At 45.2% G+C, this 22,028-nt stretch overlaps 1 protein-coding gene across 1 annotated transcript; it reads left to right on the forward strand.

Annotated features, from left to right (window-relative positions):
- The first annotated feature begins 1,996 nt into the window (after nt 1–1,996).
- LOC136490982 (uncharacterized) lies at nt 1,997–7,803 on the forward strand. The gene is made up of 7 exons (XM_066487198.1): nt 1,997–4,034; nt 5,251–5,341; nt 5,425–5,582; nt 5,662–5,713; nt 5,792–5,874; nt 5,979–6,072; nt 6,614–7,803. The coding sequence occupies exons 1-7, from the start codon at nt 2,703–2,705 to the stop codon at nt 7,168–7,170; spliced, it is 2,367 nt and encodes a 788-aa protein (XP_066343295.1). The 5' UTR covers nt 1,997–2,702; the 3' UTR covers nt 7,171–7,803.
- Nucleotides 7,804–22,028: the final 14,225 nt, after the last annotated feature.

Below are 22,028 nucleotides of genomic sequence, written 5' to 3' on the forward strand. Positions count from 1 at the left end.
TTCCAACATACTTACTAGTTGCTTGTTACTATAAACTTAAAAAAATCAACAAATTCAATGTCATCATCATCATCTTCTCTCTGAAAAACAATCCATAAATCTACATTTAAATATCACAACAATTATAAAATCAAAATTAATATAAACAGCTGAAAATAAGAATTACATATCAATGGAATGGGTGTACACTTCTAGGCCAGCATCATCATCTTCTGGATTTATGGTTGTGGGCTAATAGGCCTCAGCTCGTGAGCAGCTCGCGAGCTAGCTCGTTAAAACAACAAGCTAGACTTCTAGCTTAACTCATAAAAAAGTTAAAACGAGCCGAGCCGAACGAGTTGACCAGCCACGATGATCTTCTCCAGCCCTACTGTCCAGCGATCGAGACTCGCGGTGGAGCGCACGCAGGGCTGTTTGGATACTACCCTGGACACGGACTGCCTGGCCTGATGCTTCGTGGATGCTGCCTATAAGACATTTGCTTGCAGCCCTGTATCCTTGTCTGGTCCAGGCATTCTAGGCAAAAAAAAAAAAAAAAAACCGATCGCCTGGCCACATGCAACGTCGTTGCCTGCTTAGATTCTTTCATAGTTAATGAAGATCAAATTACCTAGCAGATATTTCAAACCAAACAACAATCTATGATATAGCATGAGCAGGCAAAACACGGTGATTTAACAGGCAACATCCAGGTAGTGATTTTTCCGCGCAACAACACCAGGGTTCCACCCAAACTATGCGTTCGTGCCTGCCGCCGCGCTCCTGCTGGCTGGCCCGGGACCGGGACCGGGACCGCGCGGCGCGGCAGCGGTACGTCATCAGCGCGGGGTGCGCGGTCACGCTCTCCGCGCTCGGGATTTTCCAGTTGGGACTTGAGTTCGGCTTGTACGCTGGCGAAGGGCTTTGAGAGAGGGACTGCCTGCCAGCGCGGATGCCTGCCGGCAGCCCGGCCGGCCGCGGGGAGAGGCTTTGGTGGATCTTTGTTGAACCGTGGCGAATCGGATTGTCCTGACACGCTGCATGTGGTGCCAATCTGCTAGCCATGGCACATGCCGCCTGCGTGTGTGCTTTCCTTAATTTTTACGTGACCCCATCTTAATTTGGGTAAACTACACTTTCTAACTTTTAACTCGCGTCGAAGTTCGATTTTCAACTTTCAACCATGAAACCGGTTAAGAAACCCCCTCCAACTATTAAAATTGGATAAATTTAGTCCTCGGCAAGTTTCAAAAGCGGTTTTCTATTTTCGGGGGACGCCGAAATTTTATATTATTTTTTTCAAAAGCGGGTTTCAAAAGAGTTTTTTCATTTGAGGACGTTAAGATGCTCAAAAAAATAATATAAAATTTTGGCGCCTCCCGAAAATAGAAAACCGCTTTTGAAATTAGCCGATGACCAAATTTGTCTGGTTTTGATAGTTGGAGGGTGTTTCTTAACAGATTTTATGGTTAAAGATTGAAAATCGAACTTCGGCGAGTTGAGGGATGGAAAGTGTACTTTACCCTCTTAATTTTTACAGGTGCCAACAACAACGGGCCTGTTCAGCTGGTATTAAAGCCGGCTGATAAGCCGACTGAAGCTGTTTTGTTGTGAAAAAAAACACTGTAGATTCTAGCTGATAAGTTCAAGCGAACATCTTTCGCACAGCACAGGAGGCTTCCTTGACATCGATGGATCCTTCACTCAGATAGACGGATACTGCCTGCCTGCCCCCCACCCCAGGCAGTGTTCGGTTGGTTGGTTTGCTTCTTTTTTTAGTCAGAACAATATTTTTCTCTCATAATATTTCAGTATAAACAGTGTTTTTCAGTATAAACGGTAAAAATTCAGTCCAGCCGAACCCTGACTCCAAAAATCATCAACGAACAAGACAAAACAGAGGCCACTGGTGGACGGAAAGTTTTACCACCAGCTGAGGATTCGGGTACAGTACAGATGACGACGTCAATACCTTCACCGGAGCGGAGATGCGAGACGCACTGGCATCAAACTATTCTTTGCAGCCGAAAAGTAAAGAACCAAAGCGCACGGCAGACGCCTCTTTTCGTTCGCGTCCCGTACGTACGCGGCCTGCGCCACGGCGCCACCTCACCTTAAAACTCCCAAAACACGCCCCCCAAATTGACCGCATTCCTGGCCATTCCCCTGGCACTAATCCACTTCCCCGAAACGGCAGGAGCGGTTACCCTTTCCCAAGTTGTCGCGCCCGAGCGCTCTGGCTGACGGCTGGGTCCCGCGGCCGCCGGGTTTTTAACGTCCCTTCCCCATGGGCAGGGCAGGAGTGGGCGGAGGACGATTTGTACCGCCTGCCTACCCGACAGTAAACAGTAGACGCTGGTAAACACCGCAGCGGGGGAGAGGAGGGGGTGGGGGTGGTGGCAAGCATCACCACCGCAATAACAACGACGACGGCACCAGCACCAACCGCCACTTTTCGAGGGAAGGCACAGGCAGGCGCGCGGCACGGGGCAGGAACCCGTCGCGATTGGCCCGTCCGACGACGAACCGGTCGCGGGCCTTGTGCCCGTGGTGGATCTGACGCCACCTGCGCGCAGGCGCGGTCACGATCGCGGGCGCATTGCTTCTTCCCCCTCCCTACTCGTCGTCGCCGCGGCGTCGACGCGTGCCGACCGGGCAATTTCCATCCGCGGGGCGGCGCCGTGTCGACTCCATCTTCCTCGGCGGTCAATGCGGGCGCGGAGATGAGCGCCGGCGGCGGGGAGGAGGAAGAGGAGGAGGAGGAGGAGGTGTTCTACGAGTCGCGGGACCGCGTGCTCTCCTCCTCTTGCTCCTCCACCTCCGCCTCGGACGATGACGACAACGACCGCCCGCGACGGCGCCGGGACGGGGCCGCCTCTGCCTCTGCCGCCGCGGCGGCGCTCGATGTGTGGACGTTCGCGCCGGCGCCCGTGCAGGAGCGGCGCCGGAAGCTGCTCCAGATGATGGGGCTCGCCGGGGACCCCGCCCTGGCGCGCCTCGAGATGGGCCGATCGGTCTCCTACGACGGGCCCGTCCGCCCGGCGCCGGTCTCGCCCATCTCCCGATCCAGATCAGACGGCGCCGTGCCTGTCTCGGCAACGAAACCCCCGCTGGGCGGGCGGTCGCGCCAGGCGTCGTCGGGCTCCTCCGAGGCCATGCCCGAAGGGGAGGAGACCGACCCGAGGTGCCTAATCCGGAACCTCGACGACGGCAGCGAGTTCGTGGTCAAGGAGGAGTTCGAGCTCCGCGAGGTCGGCACGGGCCGGCAGCTCACCATGGAGGAGTTTGTTGACCTCTGCGTCGGCCGCTCGCCTATCGTCCAGGAGCTCATGCGACGGGAGAATGTTGCCAACTCCGGCTCAAACAACGGCTCGTCCACCCCCATCCAGAGTTCCAACTCCGACTCCAGCAACGGGGCAACGCGCCACCGGCGGCATAGCAGCTGGCTTCGGAGCATTCGGAACGTCGCGGCCTCCATGGTGGTCAGCTCCCGCGACCGCCGCAGCAGCGACGAGAAGGACACGTCCTCGGAGAAAGGCGGGCGCCGGTCCAGCTCAGCAACAGATGACAGCCAGGACAGCGCCGGAGCCGTGCACCATGGCCCGGTGCGCGTTAAGGTGAGGCAGTATGGGAAGTCGTACAAGGAGCTCAGTGGCCTATTCATGAACCAGGAGATTCAGGCTCACAATGGGTCCATCTGGAGCATCAGGTTTAGTCCAGATGGCCGGTACCTCGCGAGTGCTGGGGAAGACTGCGTGATCCATGTCTGGGAAGTGTCAGAATGTGAGAGGAAACGCGAGGAGAACGGAGTGTGCAATCCTTTTGTTGCCATGGCGTGCAACGGTTCGCCGGAGCCAACATTAGCCTTGGCCAGCAGTGTGGATGGGAGCAATCGTGAGAAGAAGCGTCGGGCAAGGTTCTTGGAGGGTCGTAGGTCTGTGAGCTCAGACCGGCTAATGGTGCCAGAGCATGTGTTTGCGCTGTCAGAAAAGCCGATTCGGACCTTCATGGGGCATTCAGAAGACGTGCTTGATCTCTGCTGGTCCAAATCCCAGGTATTTCTAGCATTGCTGTTTGTTCTAAAGTTTCCCCTAGTTGATATTTGACGAGTAATTTGATAAATGCTGAAATCTAGAAGCATGCCATAAATAGTAATAATGATTATAGATAGCAATTGCTTAGTTCTTGTTATTTGTTTTACTCCAGAAATGTTAATGGCACATTTTTATGAAGCATTATTTCAACAGTCCGTCTTTGTGGTAATTGGGTTCAATCATGTTTGGACAGAAATAACCTAGCACCTAGAGCTGCCAATTTTAATACATTTCTGGCGTAGTTAGCTGCAAAAACTGAATCGGTAACTTGTAATGCATATAATCAATTATTTGCTACCTACCTTTGGCGTTCTTCCTCCAAGTTAATTTACTTTTTTGTATATGCACATATTGGTGATTTTATCAGCATATAACCATTATCAGGCCATGGCAAACGTCTGGAGGAAATTTTCTTAAAATGGTAAAAGAATATACCAAACACTAATGCCCAGATTGCCATGAACATGATATTTTTCAGCGCCTTGATAATTTATTCTTGCGACTCTAAATGTCGGCTACTTGTTAATTCCCATCTTTTTCTTGTTTAGTCAGCAAATAGATATTATGTGTTTCACAATATAGCACGGACTAGGTGTGTGGGCTTCTAAAATCTAGGATTATCTTGCCTCATCATGTGTTTTTCATTTTCTAAAACTTTTAAGTTGACTAAATGAAAGTAGAAAGGGTTGTTTGTTCGGTGCTCACAACTTAAGTAACATCATGAAACAGGCCATATAAACATGGCACTAAGTCATGTCGCATCAAGTTGTAGTCTCATATGGTCTCTTAGGACACACATTTTCTAACCTGTTAGTCAGATTACAAATGGCCTGGTGCTAAATCACATTGCATCAAACCATCAGTAGTATACTGCTATTTATCAGGTTCTGCAAATTTGAGTTACCCCTCCCTAATCACACTTATTTATGAAAGGGGTTGCATTTAGCTACTGACCTCTTGCTTCCAAGAGCACAAACACTTTAAAGAGAAGCGAACAAGCCGAAAATTTATTGGGTTCCTTTTAGGTAGGCAGCTGATAACATCTATTCCATACCTCTCTATGCTGGCTACATATTGACTTTGTGCTCACCGACAGTGCTTCCATACGAACTATGATTGGTAAAGTTCTATTAACTCACAAAATTTCCCGGTGATACCTTTTTTAAATGCTTTGCAGTACTTACTTTCATCTTCAATGGATAAAACGGTGAAGTTGTGGCACATTTCGAGCACTTCCTGTCTGAAAACATTCTCACACAGTGACTATGGTAAGAGTTACCCGCCCCTTGCCCTTAATGTTTTGTCACTCCGCCAGCATGCTGAATTTTCTTTTGTTGAACTTGTATCCTAGTGACATGCATCCAGTTCAACCCTGTTGATGATAGATACTTCATTAGTGGTTCACTGGATGAAAAAGTCCGCATATGGAGCATTCAAAACCGTGAAATTGTTGATTGGAAAGATTTGCATGAAATGGTCACTGCTGCTTGCTATACCCCAGATGGACAGGTTTTAATCATCTTACATAATTCTTTGATCTAATATCTTCTTCATGTTAAGGTCTGACATATTTCTTTCTCTTTTGAAGAGAGCATTAATTGGTTCCCATAAAGGCAGCTGCCATATTTATGATACATCTGGTACCTCTCCACCTGCATCATATCATCATGTTTTCTCTTCGGCTATGACTTACCTTTTCTTTTACCTTTTCTGACCAGATAATAAGCTTCTCCAAAAGAAACAAATTGACCTGCAAAATAAGAAAAAGAAGTCCAGTCAGAAGAAAATCACTGGATTTCAGGTGCATAGCCCAAACAAATTTGCGGATACTTCACAAGATATGTACACAGTAATTTTTTATCATTATAAGCTTCCTGTCTTACTAAATAATAGTTCCTTGAATAGTTTCTCCCAGGGAGTACTTCAAAGGTCCTTATTACATCTGCAGATTCAAGAATCAGGGTTGTTGATGGCCTTAATCTAGTTCACAAGTACAAAGGTATCAAATTTTGAGTCTGGGAGCTCTTTTAAGATCAGTAGGCATATCTCATCATTTGTTTTTGCAAGGCATAGTTTTACTGACACAGTGTTTGTCTCTGCTTCCAAGAAGTGATTTAGTAAAATGACTGGTTCTTTACGTGACTGCATTTTAAAAACCTGCTTTTGGTTGCTCATTAAAAACTCATTTCTCTGTATTAGAATCCCGGTGTCTGTAGTTTGATAAGATTACAATAGATGGGCAGCAGTCAAATCATATAGCAATCATCTATTTACCAATAACATATTTCCATGTTCCATTGATTGAATCATGTAGCGTTTTCGCGTTTCTCCTGTCATGTGCTTTCAACAAAGTGACAAAACCTGTCATTCTCCAATTTGTTGAGGTGATAGGTCCTCTTGTAACATGATAACACAGTTATATCTGCTCGTTGATGGGTCCAGTGTGCATAATTTTTTTTCCCCTTGAAGCAACGATCCTTAATTTTCTACTCAGTTGTTTCCAGTGCAATGGATGTTCACTTTGTTCTCTTCTGTTTCAGGTTTCCGAAACACTAACAGCCAGATTTCAGCCTGTTTAGCTGCAAATGGGAGGTATGTGATCTCAGCAAGTGAGGATTCCCATGTGTACATATGGAGAAACGATGATAACCTTGAACAAGGCAGAAGCAAGGGGAATGTTACTGTCACCAATTCCTATGAACATTTCCACTGCCAGGATGTGACAGTTGCTGTTGCACTGCCATCTAATGGCTCAGCAATGGTATCCAGAGCAAACTCCACGAAGCAAGATGAGCAGGATTCTGTATTGGAGCATTCTCTGCTGCATGCTGTCCCTGAAAAACTGCAAGATTCCTCTGATTTCCAGCCTCAAAGTGGCAATATCCTAAGCACCAGTTCAAATCACAGCGGTGATAGAGCAACTTGGCCTGAAGAGCTCATGACGCCAACAAAGCAGAGCCCTCGGTCTAGTGCCAGTCTTCCCAGTGGTGCTGATCAAGCTCCAAGTCGGTCAGCCTGGGGAACTGTAATTTTCACGGCAGCCCGTGGAGGTCAGATCAGAACATTTCAGAATTTTGGGTTTCCTGCTCGAGTATAGTAGCTATGAGGCTGCTGCCTGGTCTTGGCGTCTGCCCTGCAGCAAGATGGGTGATTTTTGTGTATAGATAGGTGAAAGTTTGGGTGATTTGCACAGCAGTCTGGGATTGGATTTTGTTGCTCCTAGGTGCACCTGCTTGCGAACTTCAACTAACCTACGACCTGGTACTCAAGGTACGGCGAAGTCGTTTGCCCGGAATTGTATATGAGAATGGAGCCCGGGAAGGACGAGGGGGCGTCGGCCGGTTGGAGCTAGATCTTTGGGATCTTTTGCCAGCCATCTTTTCATCTGTTTTCTCCATCGAGTCCAGTTTAGCCTTTCATTTTTACTTTATGCTTACCCGTTATTATATATTCTTGTAAGAAATCTTAGTTCTACAGAAATAGAAAAGCAAAAAAGAGTTGCATAGAGTGGTGAATTCGTTGTACTGGTATAGCGGCTTGAGATGTTAGTGGTACATGGGTATAGTAGTAATTGATGGACTTGGAAGATATGAAAAAATTTTGGGTTCTGAAGCTTTTGGACCTTGCTTCCGGACAAGGCTGGCAGGTGCATTTCTCATGTGTATCTGGTGTCCCAACTGTCGGTTGTCCAACAAATTTCTTATCCAGTTTCTGTTTTGAATCATTGCTACATGCTCTTTTCACGTGTCGTGTGTGGTCTGTGCACTCTGTATGGAGTCCGTTTTCTTGTGGTTGCCGTTGCCGGAGAAAACTAGTACCCCATTTCCTTGGACTTCGACAGTTCAAATGTTCGATGGCGAGCACCGATCCTGCTAGCGGTGGAGGTGAGGCCACGGTGGCAAAAGCAATCTCCAGATGAGCTGAGAGATCCGGCCTCCCACGACCTTGGTCTGTCAGATATGAGACATTAGGGGCATCTGATCGAGATGCCTATCGAAGGTGACGCGATAATTCATGGTCGTCTCGTAGCAGCACCAGGAATGGTGATTCGCGAGATCGTTTGATGTGATGTCAAACAAACATGGGAAATCAACTAGAGTGCTTGACGAAGGTAATCAGCGCAACAGTGTGATTTTTGCTATTTCGTTTTTAGTTAGAAAGTTATTGTGCCTAGAATGAGAGTATCTGCATTTGCGTTTTTTAAATTTTTAATTAAAAATGCAAAAGGGAGACTGCCTTGCAGTGTTGATGCTGACGCCTCTGAACTATATCTTTAGGACCACAAACAAATTTGTCGGCCTCATCACTGATCCAACTATCGAGGGGTCCATGAGTGTAAACATTTGGTGAAATGGGCTCTTCTCGCTGTAAGATCAGACGGTTTGGTTAACACCTTCATCAAAAGAATAAAGGGGAAAATAGGCAAGGAGTACATCGAAAGAAATCACACCATTTAGGAGTGTAAACAGTACTTATGCCGTTTTAGACATAAGAAGGTTATAGTATGCAATATTTCGTCCGTTCTAAATTATAGATCACTTTACTTTTGACCTAAATCAAAATTTTCTATCTTTGACATATTTTAATCCTTAATTACTCCTACAATATGCTGCCATTTTTTAAACATATTTTAATAAGAGAAAAGTCATACAAACTATATTTTAAGAGATATTTTAATCCTTAATTACTCCTACAATATGCTGCCATTTTTTAATGAAAATCTGCCACGACCTGGTCGTGCATTTCAAGTTTAGCATGCGCATCATGATCATAATTTGTATTTAAGTTCATCTTTTAAAACTTGCATGACAAAAGACTGGTTTATTTGGCCCCAACTACAAGCCACACCAGTCAAACTCTCTACGACCAAACCTGCGGCGACATCTATCTTTCTGTGCCTCACCCTCACTCTCCTTCCCACACTCTTTTCTATTGTTGCTCTCCCCGCCCTTTGAACATCTCTCAAGCAAGGAGGAAGAATAAGGATTGGAGGAACCAATGAGGTGGACAAGACAGGATTGAAGGAACCACCCAAGCCCACAAGATCATCTCCTGCTTCTTCTTCACCTTTGGGTCGGTTAAAATCCCGAGCTCATGTTTCCGTAAATCATAGAGACCAAGGCTGGCTAGTTCATGACATAGAACTCTTTTCAATAATTCAATCTCAACCTAGGCTTGTCGGTGGCAGCAACCACCAAGAGTAACAGGCTCATATGCCCTTAGAGCACCTCTCTTACACTTTCGTTCTCATTTTTTATAAAAGAGTTAACCCGAAGGTGCTACATTTGGATTGTCACCCTCCTAAACTTTGAAGGTGATACTAAACCCACCAACCATAAACCACACATGGGCCACATGGGCCAACTACCACAAGCTACTAATGGGGCTACGGTGTTACAATATTATCCAAGGGCCCAAGAGAGGTGAAATGCCTGAGCACACCACCTATTTATAACCCGCCAAACAAAACTAGCTGTTACCAACTTGGTTAGCTTTCAGTGCACACATGGGATAGCTCCGGAGTGCTGCATTGGAGTATCCCAATGGTTGAATTCCAACGGCTCAAAAACTAACCATTGAACGGAATGCTGCATCGGAAGTATCCCGGTGCTCCTCGTCATTGCCCGCGACGACGCACATGCTAGACAAGAATAGGAATGAGAAGCTTTTGGCATTTTGTGGCTGGGTTGATTTGAGGTATATAAAGATATGAGCACTTGGTTCTTCTTAGCACACTATTAGTATCCCTTGATAGTACGCCTTATCTTAAAACTCAATTTCAAAATAGAAAATAAAGTAAACTAGTTCTTTGAGCCTTTGCAAGCCATCCTTTTGAGTTGGGGGTCTCCTTTAGTGTTTCTTTGCACCCATGACCTATGAAATGTTGTCAAACACTTACAAAATCCATTAGACCTTTAATTATGTGGTCAACATCACCAAAACTCACTTACAGGCGGTTGTCGGGCTAAGAGGAGGCGGTGCCAAAGCCCGGGTTGTCGGAGACTGCCTCCTTCGTCCCCTTTCACCTCACCAAGTTTGGGGTCCCGGTGCATCCATTTCTCCATGGGCTCCTGCGCTTCTACGGGCTGTGGCTCACTATCTGACCCCGCATGGCGTCCTTCACATTGCCGTCTTGTGACCATGTGCTTTTTGGGGATCGATCCCTACTTTGCGCTCCAGAGATGAGTTTTCTGCCTGTCGATGACAAAGACAAAGGATGGTCCAAACCAGGTGGGCACCGCTAGCATCTAGCTTTGCAACAATATAAAGGTGCGCTACCTCGACCTCTCGTCCCCATTGTCGGAGAAGGGGTGGTACCAGGAGTGGTTCTATCTTCCCAATGTGGGGCTAGCGCTGCCCCCGTTCTCTGTTGACCGTGTGGGCGGCAACGCACCAGAGTCGTGGGCGAGCCTCTGAAAGGTCCTAATATGGCTAGAGGGGGTGAATAGCCTATTTGAAATTCTACAAATACACTAGAGAAATTTGATTAGTAAGACAAACGACGAAATGCAAACTTACTCTAGCTCTACAAAGGTTGCAAGCCACCTACCCAATAATTCTAGTTGCTATGATCACTAGTCACATAAGAGGCTAAGTTGCTACTCACTAAGAGCTCTCAACAAGGCTACACTAAAGAGCTCCATTAGACGAAACTAAACTACTAAGCAAACTCTCAATTTTAGTTACACTAAAGAGCTTGCTATAACTAGTTTTCAAAGAATATAAAGAGGTGAGTGAGGTGATTATACCACCGTTTCGAGAAATGAACCAATCATAATATGATGACAACCAATCGTCAGGAGAAATCTAATTACACAAGAGACACAAGATTTTTCTCTTGAGGTTCACATGCTTGCCGGCACGCTAGTCCCCGTTGTGTCAACCAACGCTTGGTAGTTCGACGGCTAAGAGGTGTTGCACGAACCTTGTCCAATAATTGGACACCGTAAGAACCTATCCGCAAGTGAGGTAAATCAATGACGCGAGCAATTTACTAGAGCTATCTTGTGGCTCTTCATCAGGGAAGGTGCAAGACCCCTCACAATTACCGGAGCCAGCCACGAACAATCACCAACACGTGTCGTAGCTCCTCAGCTGCTCCAAGCCATCTAGGTGGTGGTAACCACCAAGAGAAACAAAAATCCGCAGCCACAACGATCCCCAAGTGCCACTAGATATAATCACTCAAGTAAATGCACTTGGAATCACTCCCAATCTCACTATGATGATGAATCAATGATAAAGATGAGTGGGAGATGTTTGCTTAGACTCACAAGGATGTTAGGAATGTCAAAATGCCAAGAGAGTGAGCCCCAAGCTGGTCAAACACTATTTATAGAGCCCCTCAAATGAATAGAGCCATTAGGGTCAAGAGAGAGGACTCTACATATTGACCGAACGTGAACGCCCCAGCGTCCGGTCATCAGATGGCCTCCACATGTCACCCTTTCAAATCTCAGCCACTGGATCTCAACAGCTATTTTCCAAACGTGTGAACACTTGAGTTAGGACTGGACGCGCTGCTCGATCGATCGGACTCTGAGCCACACAACGTCAGATCACGAACAGAAAGGTTCCATAACTGGTTTTTACTGACCGGACATGTTAGGTCAGGGGCGATCGGACGCGCCCGAGCGTCCGGTCTCCTTTGCGCGTGTTGGCAAGGCTGACGTCAGCGATCACCTGACACAGCCCCTGCTTGTCCGATCACGCCAACTTGCCTCCTCTGGAAAAGTGACCGAACGCGACGCTAGAGTCAGGTCCAGCGTTCGGTCACTCCTCGGCCCTCTCGACCAACATCGCGCCACCGCCTATAATTGACCGGATGCACCCGGGGTGAGTCCGGTCACCTCGGCACCAGCGTCCGGTCGCGCACCTTGAAATGTCCTAATATGGCTAGAGGGGGGGTGAATAGCCTATTTAAAAATCTACAAATCAACTAGAGCAATTTAATTAGTATAACAAATAGTGAAATGCAAAGTTGTTCTAGCTCTATAAGGGTTGCAAGCCACCTATCCAACAATTCTAGTTGCAATGATTACTAGGCACACAACTTGCAATGTTACTACTCACTAAGAGCTCTTAATCTTGCTACTCTAAAGAGCTCCACTAGATGAACTTAAAATAACAAAGCAAGCTTTCAATTCTAATTACACTAAAGAGCTTGCCACAACTAGTTTGCAAGAATATAAATGAGTGAGTAGAGTGATTATACCGCCGTGTAGAGGAGTGAATCAATCATAAGATGAATACTAAATCAAACACCAGGAGAATACCAAAGGGCAAGAGACAACCAATTTTTCTCCCGAGGTTCACATGCTTGCCGGCATACTAGTCCCCGTTGTGTCAACCAACACTTGGTGGTTCAGCGGCTAAGAGGTGTTGCATGAACCTCGTCCACATAATTGAACACCACAAGAACTTACCCACTAGTGAGGTAACTCAATGACACGAGCAATCCACTAGAGTTACCTTTCGGCTCTTCGCCGAGGAAGGCACAAGACCCCTCACAATCATCACGATCAGAGCCGGAGACAATCACCAATCTCCGCTTAATGGTCCTCGCTGCTCCAAGCCATCTAGGTGGCAGCAACCACCAAGAGTAACAAGTGAATTCCGTAGCGAAACACGAATACCAAGTGCCACTAGATGCAATCACTCAAGCAATGCGCTTGGATTCTCTCCCAATTTCACAATGACGATGAAACAATTATGGAGATGAGTGGGAGGGCTTTGGCTAAGCTCACAAGGTTGCTATGTTAATGCAAATAGCTAAGAGAGTGAGCTTGAGCCGGCCATGGGGCTTAAATAGAAGCCCCAACGAAATAGAGCCGGTGTACCCCTTCACTGGGCACAACACGGGTGATCGGACGCTCTGGTCGCTCGATGCTTGCCACGTGTCATCGGCTTCAAACACCGATCGCCCGATCTCAACGGTCAAGTGATGACCGAACGCGTTAGTTAGAAAGTGACCGGACATAGAACCCCAGCGTCCGGTCACTCAACGTTTCTTCTGTGCGCCTCACGTCAGCGTACGTTAGCACTGACCGGACTCAGACCATGAGCGTCCGGTCAGTTTACACACCAGCGTCCGGTCATAAGACCGAGATAGTGTGCTTACTGCTGTTACTGACCGGACTCTGAACCCAGCGTTCGGTCATTGCACCACCAGCGTCCGGTCACTCTGTGAACCCCTGTCTTTTCTGTATAGGGCGCTGGTGGCACCGTCGGACTGTCCTACTCCGCCGGTGAAGTTTCTAACCCTTGCTCAAATGTGCCAACACCAAGTGTATCACCTTGTGCATATGTGTTAGCAATTTTTCACAAATACTTTCAAGGGTATTAGCACTCCACTAGATCCTAAATGTATATGCAACGAGTTAGAGCATCTAGTGGCACTTTGATAACCGCATTTCAATACAAGTTTCACCCCTCTTAATAGAACAACTATCTAGCCTAAATGTGATCACACTCGCTAAGTGTCTTGATCATGGAAACAAAATGGCTCCTACTATTTATACCTTTGCCTTGAGCCTTTTGTTTTTCTCTTTCTTCTTTTCCAAGTTCAAGCATTTGATCATCACCATGCCATCACCATCGTCATGATCTTCGCCACTGCTTCATCACTTGGAGTAGTGCTACCAATCTCATAATTACTTTGATAAACTAGGTTAGCACTTAGGGTTTCATCAATTAACCAAAACCAAACTAGAGCTTTCACATCTTCGTCTCCTTTTTATTTTCTAAGTCTGCAACCACTTCGCCCTTGCTTCCAACTTGCTAACCACAAAGTGTAGAACTATGTGTGCACGTGTGTTAGCATTTTCAAAGCATTTTACAAAGGTCAAAGTTAGCACACTGGGTTTAATGGAGACGGGGATCCTGATCTTCCATCAAGTGATGGCAACTATCATTGTGGCAGAGAATGACACACCGATCCGGCTTTAGATCGAAAGATCGAACCCTGCAATCTTAGCACCACAGCTCCTCTGATTATCAACCAAGTCACGGACCAGGTTGACCTCGCCAAGAAGGCTAATCCCTGCCTGCGCAACGAAGAACACAAGCAAGAACGAGAAAGAAAGCAACCAAATTACAGATGAATGATTAATCTCACGAGTTGGGGTCTCACAAACCGAAGAACGGCGAAACTGTTTCTTAACAGAATAATCTAAACAAAACCCAAACCCTAATGGAGGGGCGGTGGCTGTTTATGAAGACTCTAGGGTCATGCAAGACCCCTGGACGCACCCCTAATGGGCCCAAACTCAATACATGGTCCAACGGACCAAAAGACGGTGTCGCAACACCCTGACAGATTCTGGACGCTGACTTGTTTCAATGATTCCTGTTGATTCCGAATAGCTTTTGACGTGAAACCACTTGGATTGGCTTCCTTATCAAATTAGCTTTCCATCCATATGTGGATCATCGAAAACAGAGTCCGGATGCGTCTTGGGCGACTAGTTTAAGGTAGACTGGTCCTGGAGGCCGAGGCAGACTCGAATTCGTGTTGGACTAGGCCTCCGGCTTGTGTTGGACGTCCTTGCTGGTCATCATCACCTCCTCCATGTTCTATTAGTCCCTCTTGACCCTCTTCAATGTTCCTAAGCAAGATAACATCATTAGGTAGTAGTCTATTCTCAAAAGTATGAAAAGGATCGCTTAAGAACGAGCTCACCTGTAAATTGAGTTGACGCATTCGAGCCTGGGTCATTGGACCTTGCATGACGGTTGGAGGATCAGCTGGTACATCCAAAGGAGTGATGTCCTCATCATCCTCCCCCTCTTGAATTGGAGTCGTCCTCGACTCAAGCTCATCTTCTTCTCCCAAATAAGGTTTCAAATCTACAATGTTAAATGTGGGACTAACCCCGAACTCGGGTGACAACTCAAGTTTGTATGCATTATCATTTATTTTCTCAATAATCTTATAAGGACCAGCTGCTCTTGGCATTAATTTAGACTTACGTAACTCAGGAAATCTATCTTTTCTTAAATGTAACCAAACCAAATCACCTGATTCAAGTTTAATCTCTTTTCTACCTTTACTACCAGCAATTCTATACTTTTCATTCATGCTTTCAATATTTGCTTTAGTTGTTTCATGCAACTTACGAATAAAATCAGCACGCTCTCTAGCATCACTATGTATTCTCTCAGTGGTAGGTAAAGGCAAAAGATCAATAGGAGCACGGGGGTTAAAACCATACACTACCTGAAAAGGACTTACCTTGGTGGTGGAATGTTCCACCCTGTTATATGCAAACTCCACATGCGGCAAATACTCTTCCCACATCTTCAAATTGCACTTTAAAATGGCTCTCAATATGGTGGACAATGTTCGATTCACAACCTCAGTTTGCCCATCAGTTTGGGGATGTCATGTTGTAGAAAACAGCAGCTTGGTCCCCAATTTATTCCACAATGTGCGCCAAAAATGACTCAAGAATTTTGCATCACGATCTAAAACAATAGTAGAAGGCATACCATGCAAACGAACAATTTCTTGAAAGAAAAGGTCAGCAATAAGAACAGCATCGTCGCTCTTATGACAAGGAATAAAATGTGCCATCTTAGAAAAACGATCAACTACCACAAAAATACTATCCCTCCCCCTCTTAGTCCTTGGCAATCCCAACACAAAATCCATAGATATATCTGCCCAAGGAGTAGAAGGAACAGGAAGAGGCATATACAAACCATGTGGGTTCAAACGCGACTTAGCTTTTTGACATGTGGCACACCGAGCCACGTACCGCTCCACATCACGCCTCATCCTAGGCTAAAAGAAGTGTATGGACAGCACCTTCTCTGTCTTCTTGGCACCAAAATGTCCCATCAATCCGCCTCCATGTGCCTCCTGCAACAACAAAAGACGAACAGAACCAACTGGAATGCATAGGCGGTTAGCTCTAAACAAAAACCCATCGCTGATCATAAACTTATTCCATGTGCATCCCTCTCTACAATTAAGCAACACATCCTTAAAATCAGAATCAAGCGCATATTGTTTTTTAATGGATTGAAGACCAAAAATTCGACAATCAAGTTGAGACAGCAATGTATATCTTCTAGACAAAGCATCAGCAATCACATTATCCTTCCCTTTCTTATGTTTGATAATATAAGGAAAAGACTCAATAAATTCAACCCATTTAACATGCCTACAATTCAGATTATTTTGAAAGCGAAGATACTTAAGCGATTCATGATCAGAATGAATAACAAATTCTTTAGGCCACAAATAATGACGCCACGTCTCTAAAGAACGGACAAGTGCATACAATTCTTTATCATACGTGGAATAATTAAGAACATGACCATATAATTTTTCACTAAAGTAAGCAACAGGTTTACCATCTTGCATCAAAACACCACCAATGCCAAGTCCACTAGCATCACATTATAGCTCAAAAGTCTTACCAAAATTTGGAAGTTGCAGCAATGGTGCATGTGTAAGCTTGTCCTTCAAAGTGTCAAAGGACTCCTCATGTGCCTCTCTCCAATGAAACACCACTCATTTCTTCATCAACTCATGTAATGGGGCAGCAATGGTGCTAAAATCTTTGACAAAGCGACGGTAGAATCCTACAAGACCAAAAAAACTCCTCACCTGTGTGACGGTTTGGGGAACCGGCTAGCTCTTTATGGCTTCAATTTTCATCTTATCCATCTCAATTCCCTATGGAGTTACAACATAGCCAAGAAAAGAAACTCGATCCGTGCAAAAGATGCACTTCTCAAGGTTACCAAATAAACGTGCATCACGTAAGGCATTAAAAACAGCACGTAAGTGATCCATATGTTCATCAAAAGACTTACTGTAAATCAATATATCATCAAAGTAAACTACCACAAAATGACCAATAAAAACTCTTAAAATCTTATTCATTAAGCGCATGAAAGTGCTAGGTGCATTTGTCAAACCAAAAGGCATAACTAACCACTCATACAAACCGAATTTGGTTTTAAATGCAGTTTTCCATTCATCTTCAAGTTTCATTCTAATCTGGTGGTAGCCACTTCGTAAGTCAATCTTAGTGAAAATTATAAAACAACACAACTCATCAAGCATGTTGTCTAGCCTAGGAATAGGATGACGATACCGAATAGTAATATTATTGATGGCTCTACAATCAACACACATACGCCAACTTCCATCTTTCTTAGGAACCAAAAGTACAGGAATGGCACAAGGACTAAGGCTTTCACGTACATACCCGCGGTCTAAAAGATCTTGGACTTGCCGCTGAATTTCCTTAGTCTCCTCAGGATTGGTTCGATATGCAGCTCGGTTGGGCAAGGTCGCTCCCGAAATCAAATCGATTTGATGCTCTATCCCTCTCATAGGTGGCAGCCCCGGGGGTATCTCAGCTGGAAAAATGTCCTCATACTCCTACAAAAGGTTAGTGATAGCAGGAGGTACCGAGCTAACAATATCATCAAGTAAAAACATAGCTCGTTTGCATACCAAAGCATAGCAAATATCATCAACAGAAATTTCAGCAAAGTCACATTTTGTTGCAAGCATAACACCACCCTTCAATTTAATCCCCTCAGCCTTAGAAATAAATGTAGACTTATCCTTTTTAGGTGGGAAAATAGAATTAGCAACTTGCTGATTTTTAGATTGAACATCATTCAAACTAGCAGCGCGTTCTCTATCAGCTTGTACAATTTGAGCAGGGGTCAAAGGTACCAAAGTAATTTTCTTTCCTTTATGCACAAAAGTGTATTTATTACTTCTACCATGGTGTGTAGCATCATTATCATGTTCCCAAGGACGACCCAATAAAAGTGAACAAGCTTGCATAGGTACCACATCACAATCAACAGAATCAGCATAAGAACCAATAGAAAATAAAACTCTGCAAGTTTGTATTACCTTTGCTTTACCAGAATCATTTAGCCACTGAATATGATATGGACGTGGGTGTGGGCGTGTGGTCAAGCTAAGCTTCTTGACCAAATCAGAACTCACCAAATTGTTGCAGCTACCTCCATCAATAATGACACGTGCTCGACGGTCGCTGATGACAAAGAAAATCTGGAACAAGTTATGGCGTTGTAGCTTCTCAGGCTACTGGACTTGTGAGCTGAGCACCCGCTGTACAATAATGCTCCTATAGGACGCCGTGGCCTCGTCACCAAGGACTTCGTCGTCCTTCTCATCTGCATCTTGGTCTTCTTCATCCTCAATATCAGAGGTGCTGATGTAACCATCTTCTGTAGCAATATATGCCCGCTGACTTGGGCAGTCCTTCTGCACATGGCCAATGCCATGGCAGCGGTGGCACTGAATACCTGAAGTGCGTCCTGTCAATGCAACGGATGAGGACCTCTTGGTAGGCACCTGCAAAGAATTTTTACCTGAATCTGAAGGTCGCGCGGGAGGTGTCTTAGGTGTAGCGAAAACTCTAGAGGCTATTGGTCACTTGCTCGCTGGTGGAGGCATCCAAAAAGTGGTTGGCTTGGTCAGCCCCGAAGATGGTGCCGAGCGTGGCGTGTATGTGCTGGTGTTGACTTTGCTCTTGCCCTGCTGTTCACGCCCCTGCAATTCCTTTTCTGCAAGCATAGCAAACTGAAACAACTGGTTGACAGTGTTAAATTCTTTATAATCAACAATGTCCTGAATGTCACGCCTCAAACCAGAATAAAAATGACAAATGACATCTTTGTTTCCCTCTACAACACTACAGCGCATCAATCCCTTTTGGAGCTCACCATAGTAATTCTGTACAGATTTATCTCCTTGTTCTAAACGCATCAATTTCTTACGCAAGTCTCTATGATAAGAAGGAGGAACAAAACGATCACGCATAACTACCTTAAGTTCTTCCCATGTACCAGGTAAAGCATCCTGTGCAGCTAGCCCATTCCACCAAATAATGGCAAAATCCTTAAACTCACTAGTAGCTTGTCTAACTCTATGCTGCTTAGGTATAAGGTGGGCACTAAACTTTTGTTCTACCATCATCTCCCAATCAAGATATCCCTCAGCATCATAATGACTCGAAAAAGATGGTATTGTGAACTTAATCTTAGCATAAGGATCATTGGGCACACGGTGATTATTACCTTGACGGTGGTGGTGGTGGACACCACCCATACCTGTCGTGTTGCGGCGTAGACGTTGCCGTAATCTCTCTTGCCGGATAGCTGCTCGACCTATGTTTCCAGCGGCATCATGCACCGTGTCTTGACCATCAGTGTTGCTGTTGGAAACGTCGTTGTTGCCCGCTACAAAGGTTTCCAACTCAGTAACCTTGTCGGTTAGCGTGGAAATTCGCTTGTCCAATCTCTCCATGCTATTGTCAATGTTGAGTTCAATGAGTGCGTCAGTGACGGCCTTCCTGACAGCCTCATTCATTCTTTTTTGGGCATCCTCTATAATAGCTTGTAGTTGCTCTTGGCTGACACACTCGCTGAAACCCTTAGGATTGTTATCTACAGTCTGTTCACCTCCTGCCATTGAAAACACAAAAATAGAAACAAATAGGTGAAAGTTATTCCTAGCAAATGACTACGTGGTTGTAGTGATATCACTTTTCACAGCAAGTGGAAGCGTCTTACCAAGCTCTTACCAAGTTCTTACCAACGTAAGTAGTGGGCGGTACAACCGGCGGCTGGTTTATGATACCTGTGAGGTAGTGGTACCAAGATTGCAAGGCCCTTTGTCTGTACTGATCTGAAAAATTTGTGGAGCTTGGAAGGCAAACAAAGAGTAATATGTATATCTGGCACACAAGTCAGTAACAGAAAGTAATGCTGAATTATAGTCCAAAGTACTTGTTCTCGTTGCTGGTCTAAAATGTTGCAAGTACCAGGTTGTGACAAAAGTATGGTGGATAGCAAGGTGATAGGTATGAGAAAAATAAGTATGGTGGATGGAAACAGCAACACAAATAAGGAACCAGACAGCACACACAAACACAGCTCACTTTGGGCTTCTCTATGTGCTCCTCTATATATTATTCCTCTTTTGTCCCTCTCTTTTTTTTTTTATTTTTGGGGCTGTCGTTGTTTTTTTAGAAATTTTAACTTTTTTATTTTATTTTTTTGATATTTTTCCTTTACTTAGGAGCACAAAAGCAGTAACCACAGAAAATATAAGCTCAAACAAGTGTAAGACGTGGCCTGCGGAATTTTCAGAAAACTGGATGAAAATTGACAAAAACCTTGTGACCACGAAACGAGGATCTTGTGACCACTTTTTGGCCAATCTAAAAATTCCAAACCTCGATAAAGCAGGGATGGACGGATCCGAAATTTTTTTTGATCGATTTGCATATATGGAACGTCGAAAACAGAGTTCGTATGTGAAAACTAGACCAGTTTTAAGAATTGGCTCCGAATTAGAGGACAAAACGGGAACAATGTGTGCAAAATTGGTCACAACAGCCAAGATTTGATGGAAACGATAGGGGGAAACACACGAACTAGACTCTAACACGATCTAACCAGCAACAAGACCTCGACCAGGACACAAACTCAACACGACGGACTCTGAAACTGAAATATGCAAAGGCTATGACGCGGAAGGTTCTAGGATAGGAAAAACGAGTATGGCACTGGACTATGGGACGCATACGAATCACTCAAACTAGGGAATAACAAGTGAACCTGACGGTATACCTTAGCTCTGATTACCACTTAATGGAGACGGGGATCCCGATCTTCCGTCAGGTGATGGTAACTATCGTTGTGGCGGAGAATGACATACCGATCCGGCTTTAGATCGAAAGATCGAACCCTGCAATCTTAGCACCACAGCTCCTCTGGTTATCAACCAAGTCATGGACTAGGTTGACCTCACCAAGAAGGCTAATCCCTGCCTGTGCAACGAAGAACACAAGCAAGAACGAGAAAGAAAGCAACCAAATTGCAGATGAATGATTGATCTCATGAGTTGGGGTCTCACAAACCGAAGAACGGCGAAACTATTTCTTGACAGAATAATCTAAGCAAAACCCAAACCCTAATGGAGGGGCGGCGGCTGTTTATGAAGACTCTAGGGTCATGCAAGACCCCTGGACGCACCCCTAATGGGCCCAAACTCGATACATGGTCCAACGGATCAAAAGACGGTGTCGCAGCACCCTGGCAGATTCTGGACGCTGACTTGTTTTGATGATTCCTATTGATTCTGAATAGATTTTGACGTGAAACCACTTGGATTGGCTTCCTTATCAAATTAGCTTTTCATCCATATGTGGATCATCGAAAACGGAGTCCGGATGCGTCCTGGGCGACCAGTTTAAGGCAGACTGGTCCTAGAGGCCGAGGCAGACTCGAATTCGTGTTGGACTGGGCCTCCGGCTTGTGTTGGACGTCCTTACTGGTCATCATCACCTCCTCCACGTCCTATTAGTCCCTCTTGACCCTCTCCAATGTTTCTAAGTAAGATAACATCATTAGGTAGTAGTCTATTCTCAAAAGTATGAAAAGGATCGCTTAAGAACGAGCTCACCTATAAATTGAGTTGACGCATTCGAGCCCGGGTCATTGGACCTTGCATGACGGTTGGAGGATCAGCTGGTACATCCAAAGGAGTGATGTCCTCATCAGGGTTCCTAAATGCATTTGCAAGAATCATGTCACCTAGTGGCACTCGATAACTGCTTAGCTAAAGATTTCCTCTCTTTATAGTACGGCTATCGATCCTAAACGTGATCACACTCTCTATAGTGTCTTGATCACAAAAAACAAAATATATCTTATACCTTTACCTTGATCTCCTTAGTTTTGTTTTTCTCTTTCTTCTTTTCCAAGTTTAGCACGATCATCTTTTGGTCATCACCATCCATCATGATCTTCCTCTTGCTCCACAACTTGGCATGAGACCATCCTTTTATGTCTACACACTTAGCACAAGGATTAGTCCCAAGGTTTCATCAGTTATCCAAAACTAAACTAGGGCTTTCAGCCTCCAAAGCGGTACGGAAGCGCATG

The sequence above is a fragment of the Miscanthus floridulus genome, chromosome 11 (assembly GCF_019320115.1).
Source record: "Miscanthus floridulus cultivar M001 chromosome 11, ASM1932011v1, whole genome shotgun sequence".
In the NCBI taxonomy this organism is placed as follows: domain Eukaryota; kingdom Viridiplantae; phylum Streptophyta; class Magnoliopsida; order Poales; family Poaceae; genus Miscanthus; species Miscanthus floridulus.

Bases quoted from the DNA above. Each gene is read 5' to 3' on its own strand.
- LOC136490982 (XM_066487198.1), top strand. From the start codon at position 2,703: ATGAGCGCCGGCGGCGGGGAGGAGGAAGAGGAGGAGGAGGAGGAGGTG. The intron at 4,035-5,250 runs GTATTTCTAGCA...AATGCTTTGCAG, and splicing joins TCTGCTGGTCCAAATCCCAG to TACTTACTTTCATCTTCAAT. The intron at 5,342-5,424 runs GTAAGAGTTACC...CTTGTATCCTAG, and splicing joins ATTCTCACACAGTGACTATG to TGACATGCATCCAGTTCAAC.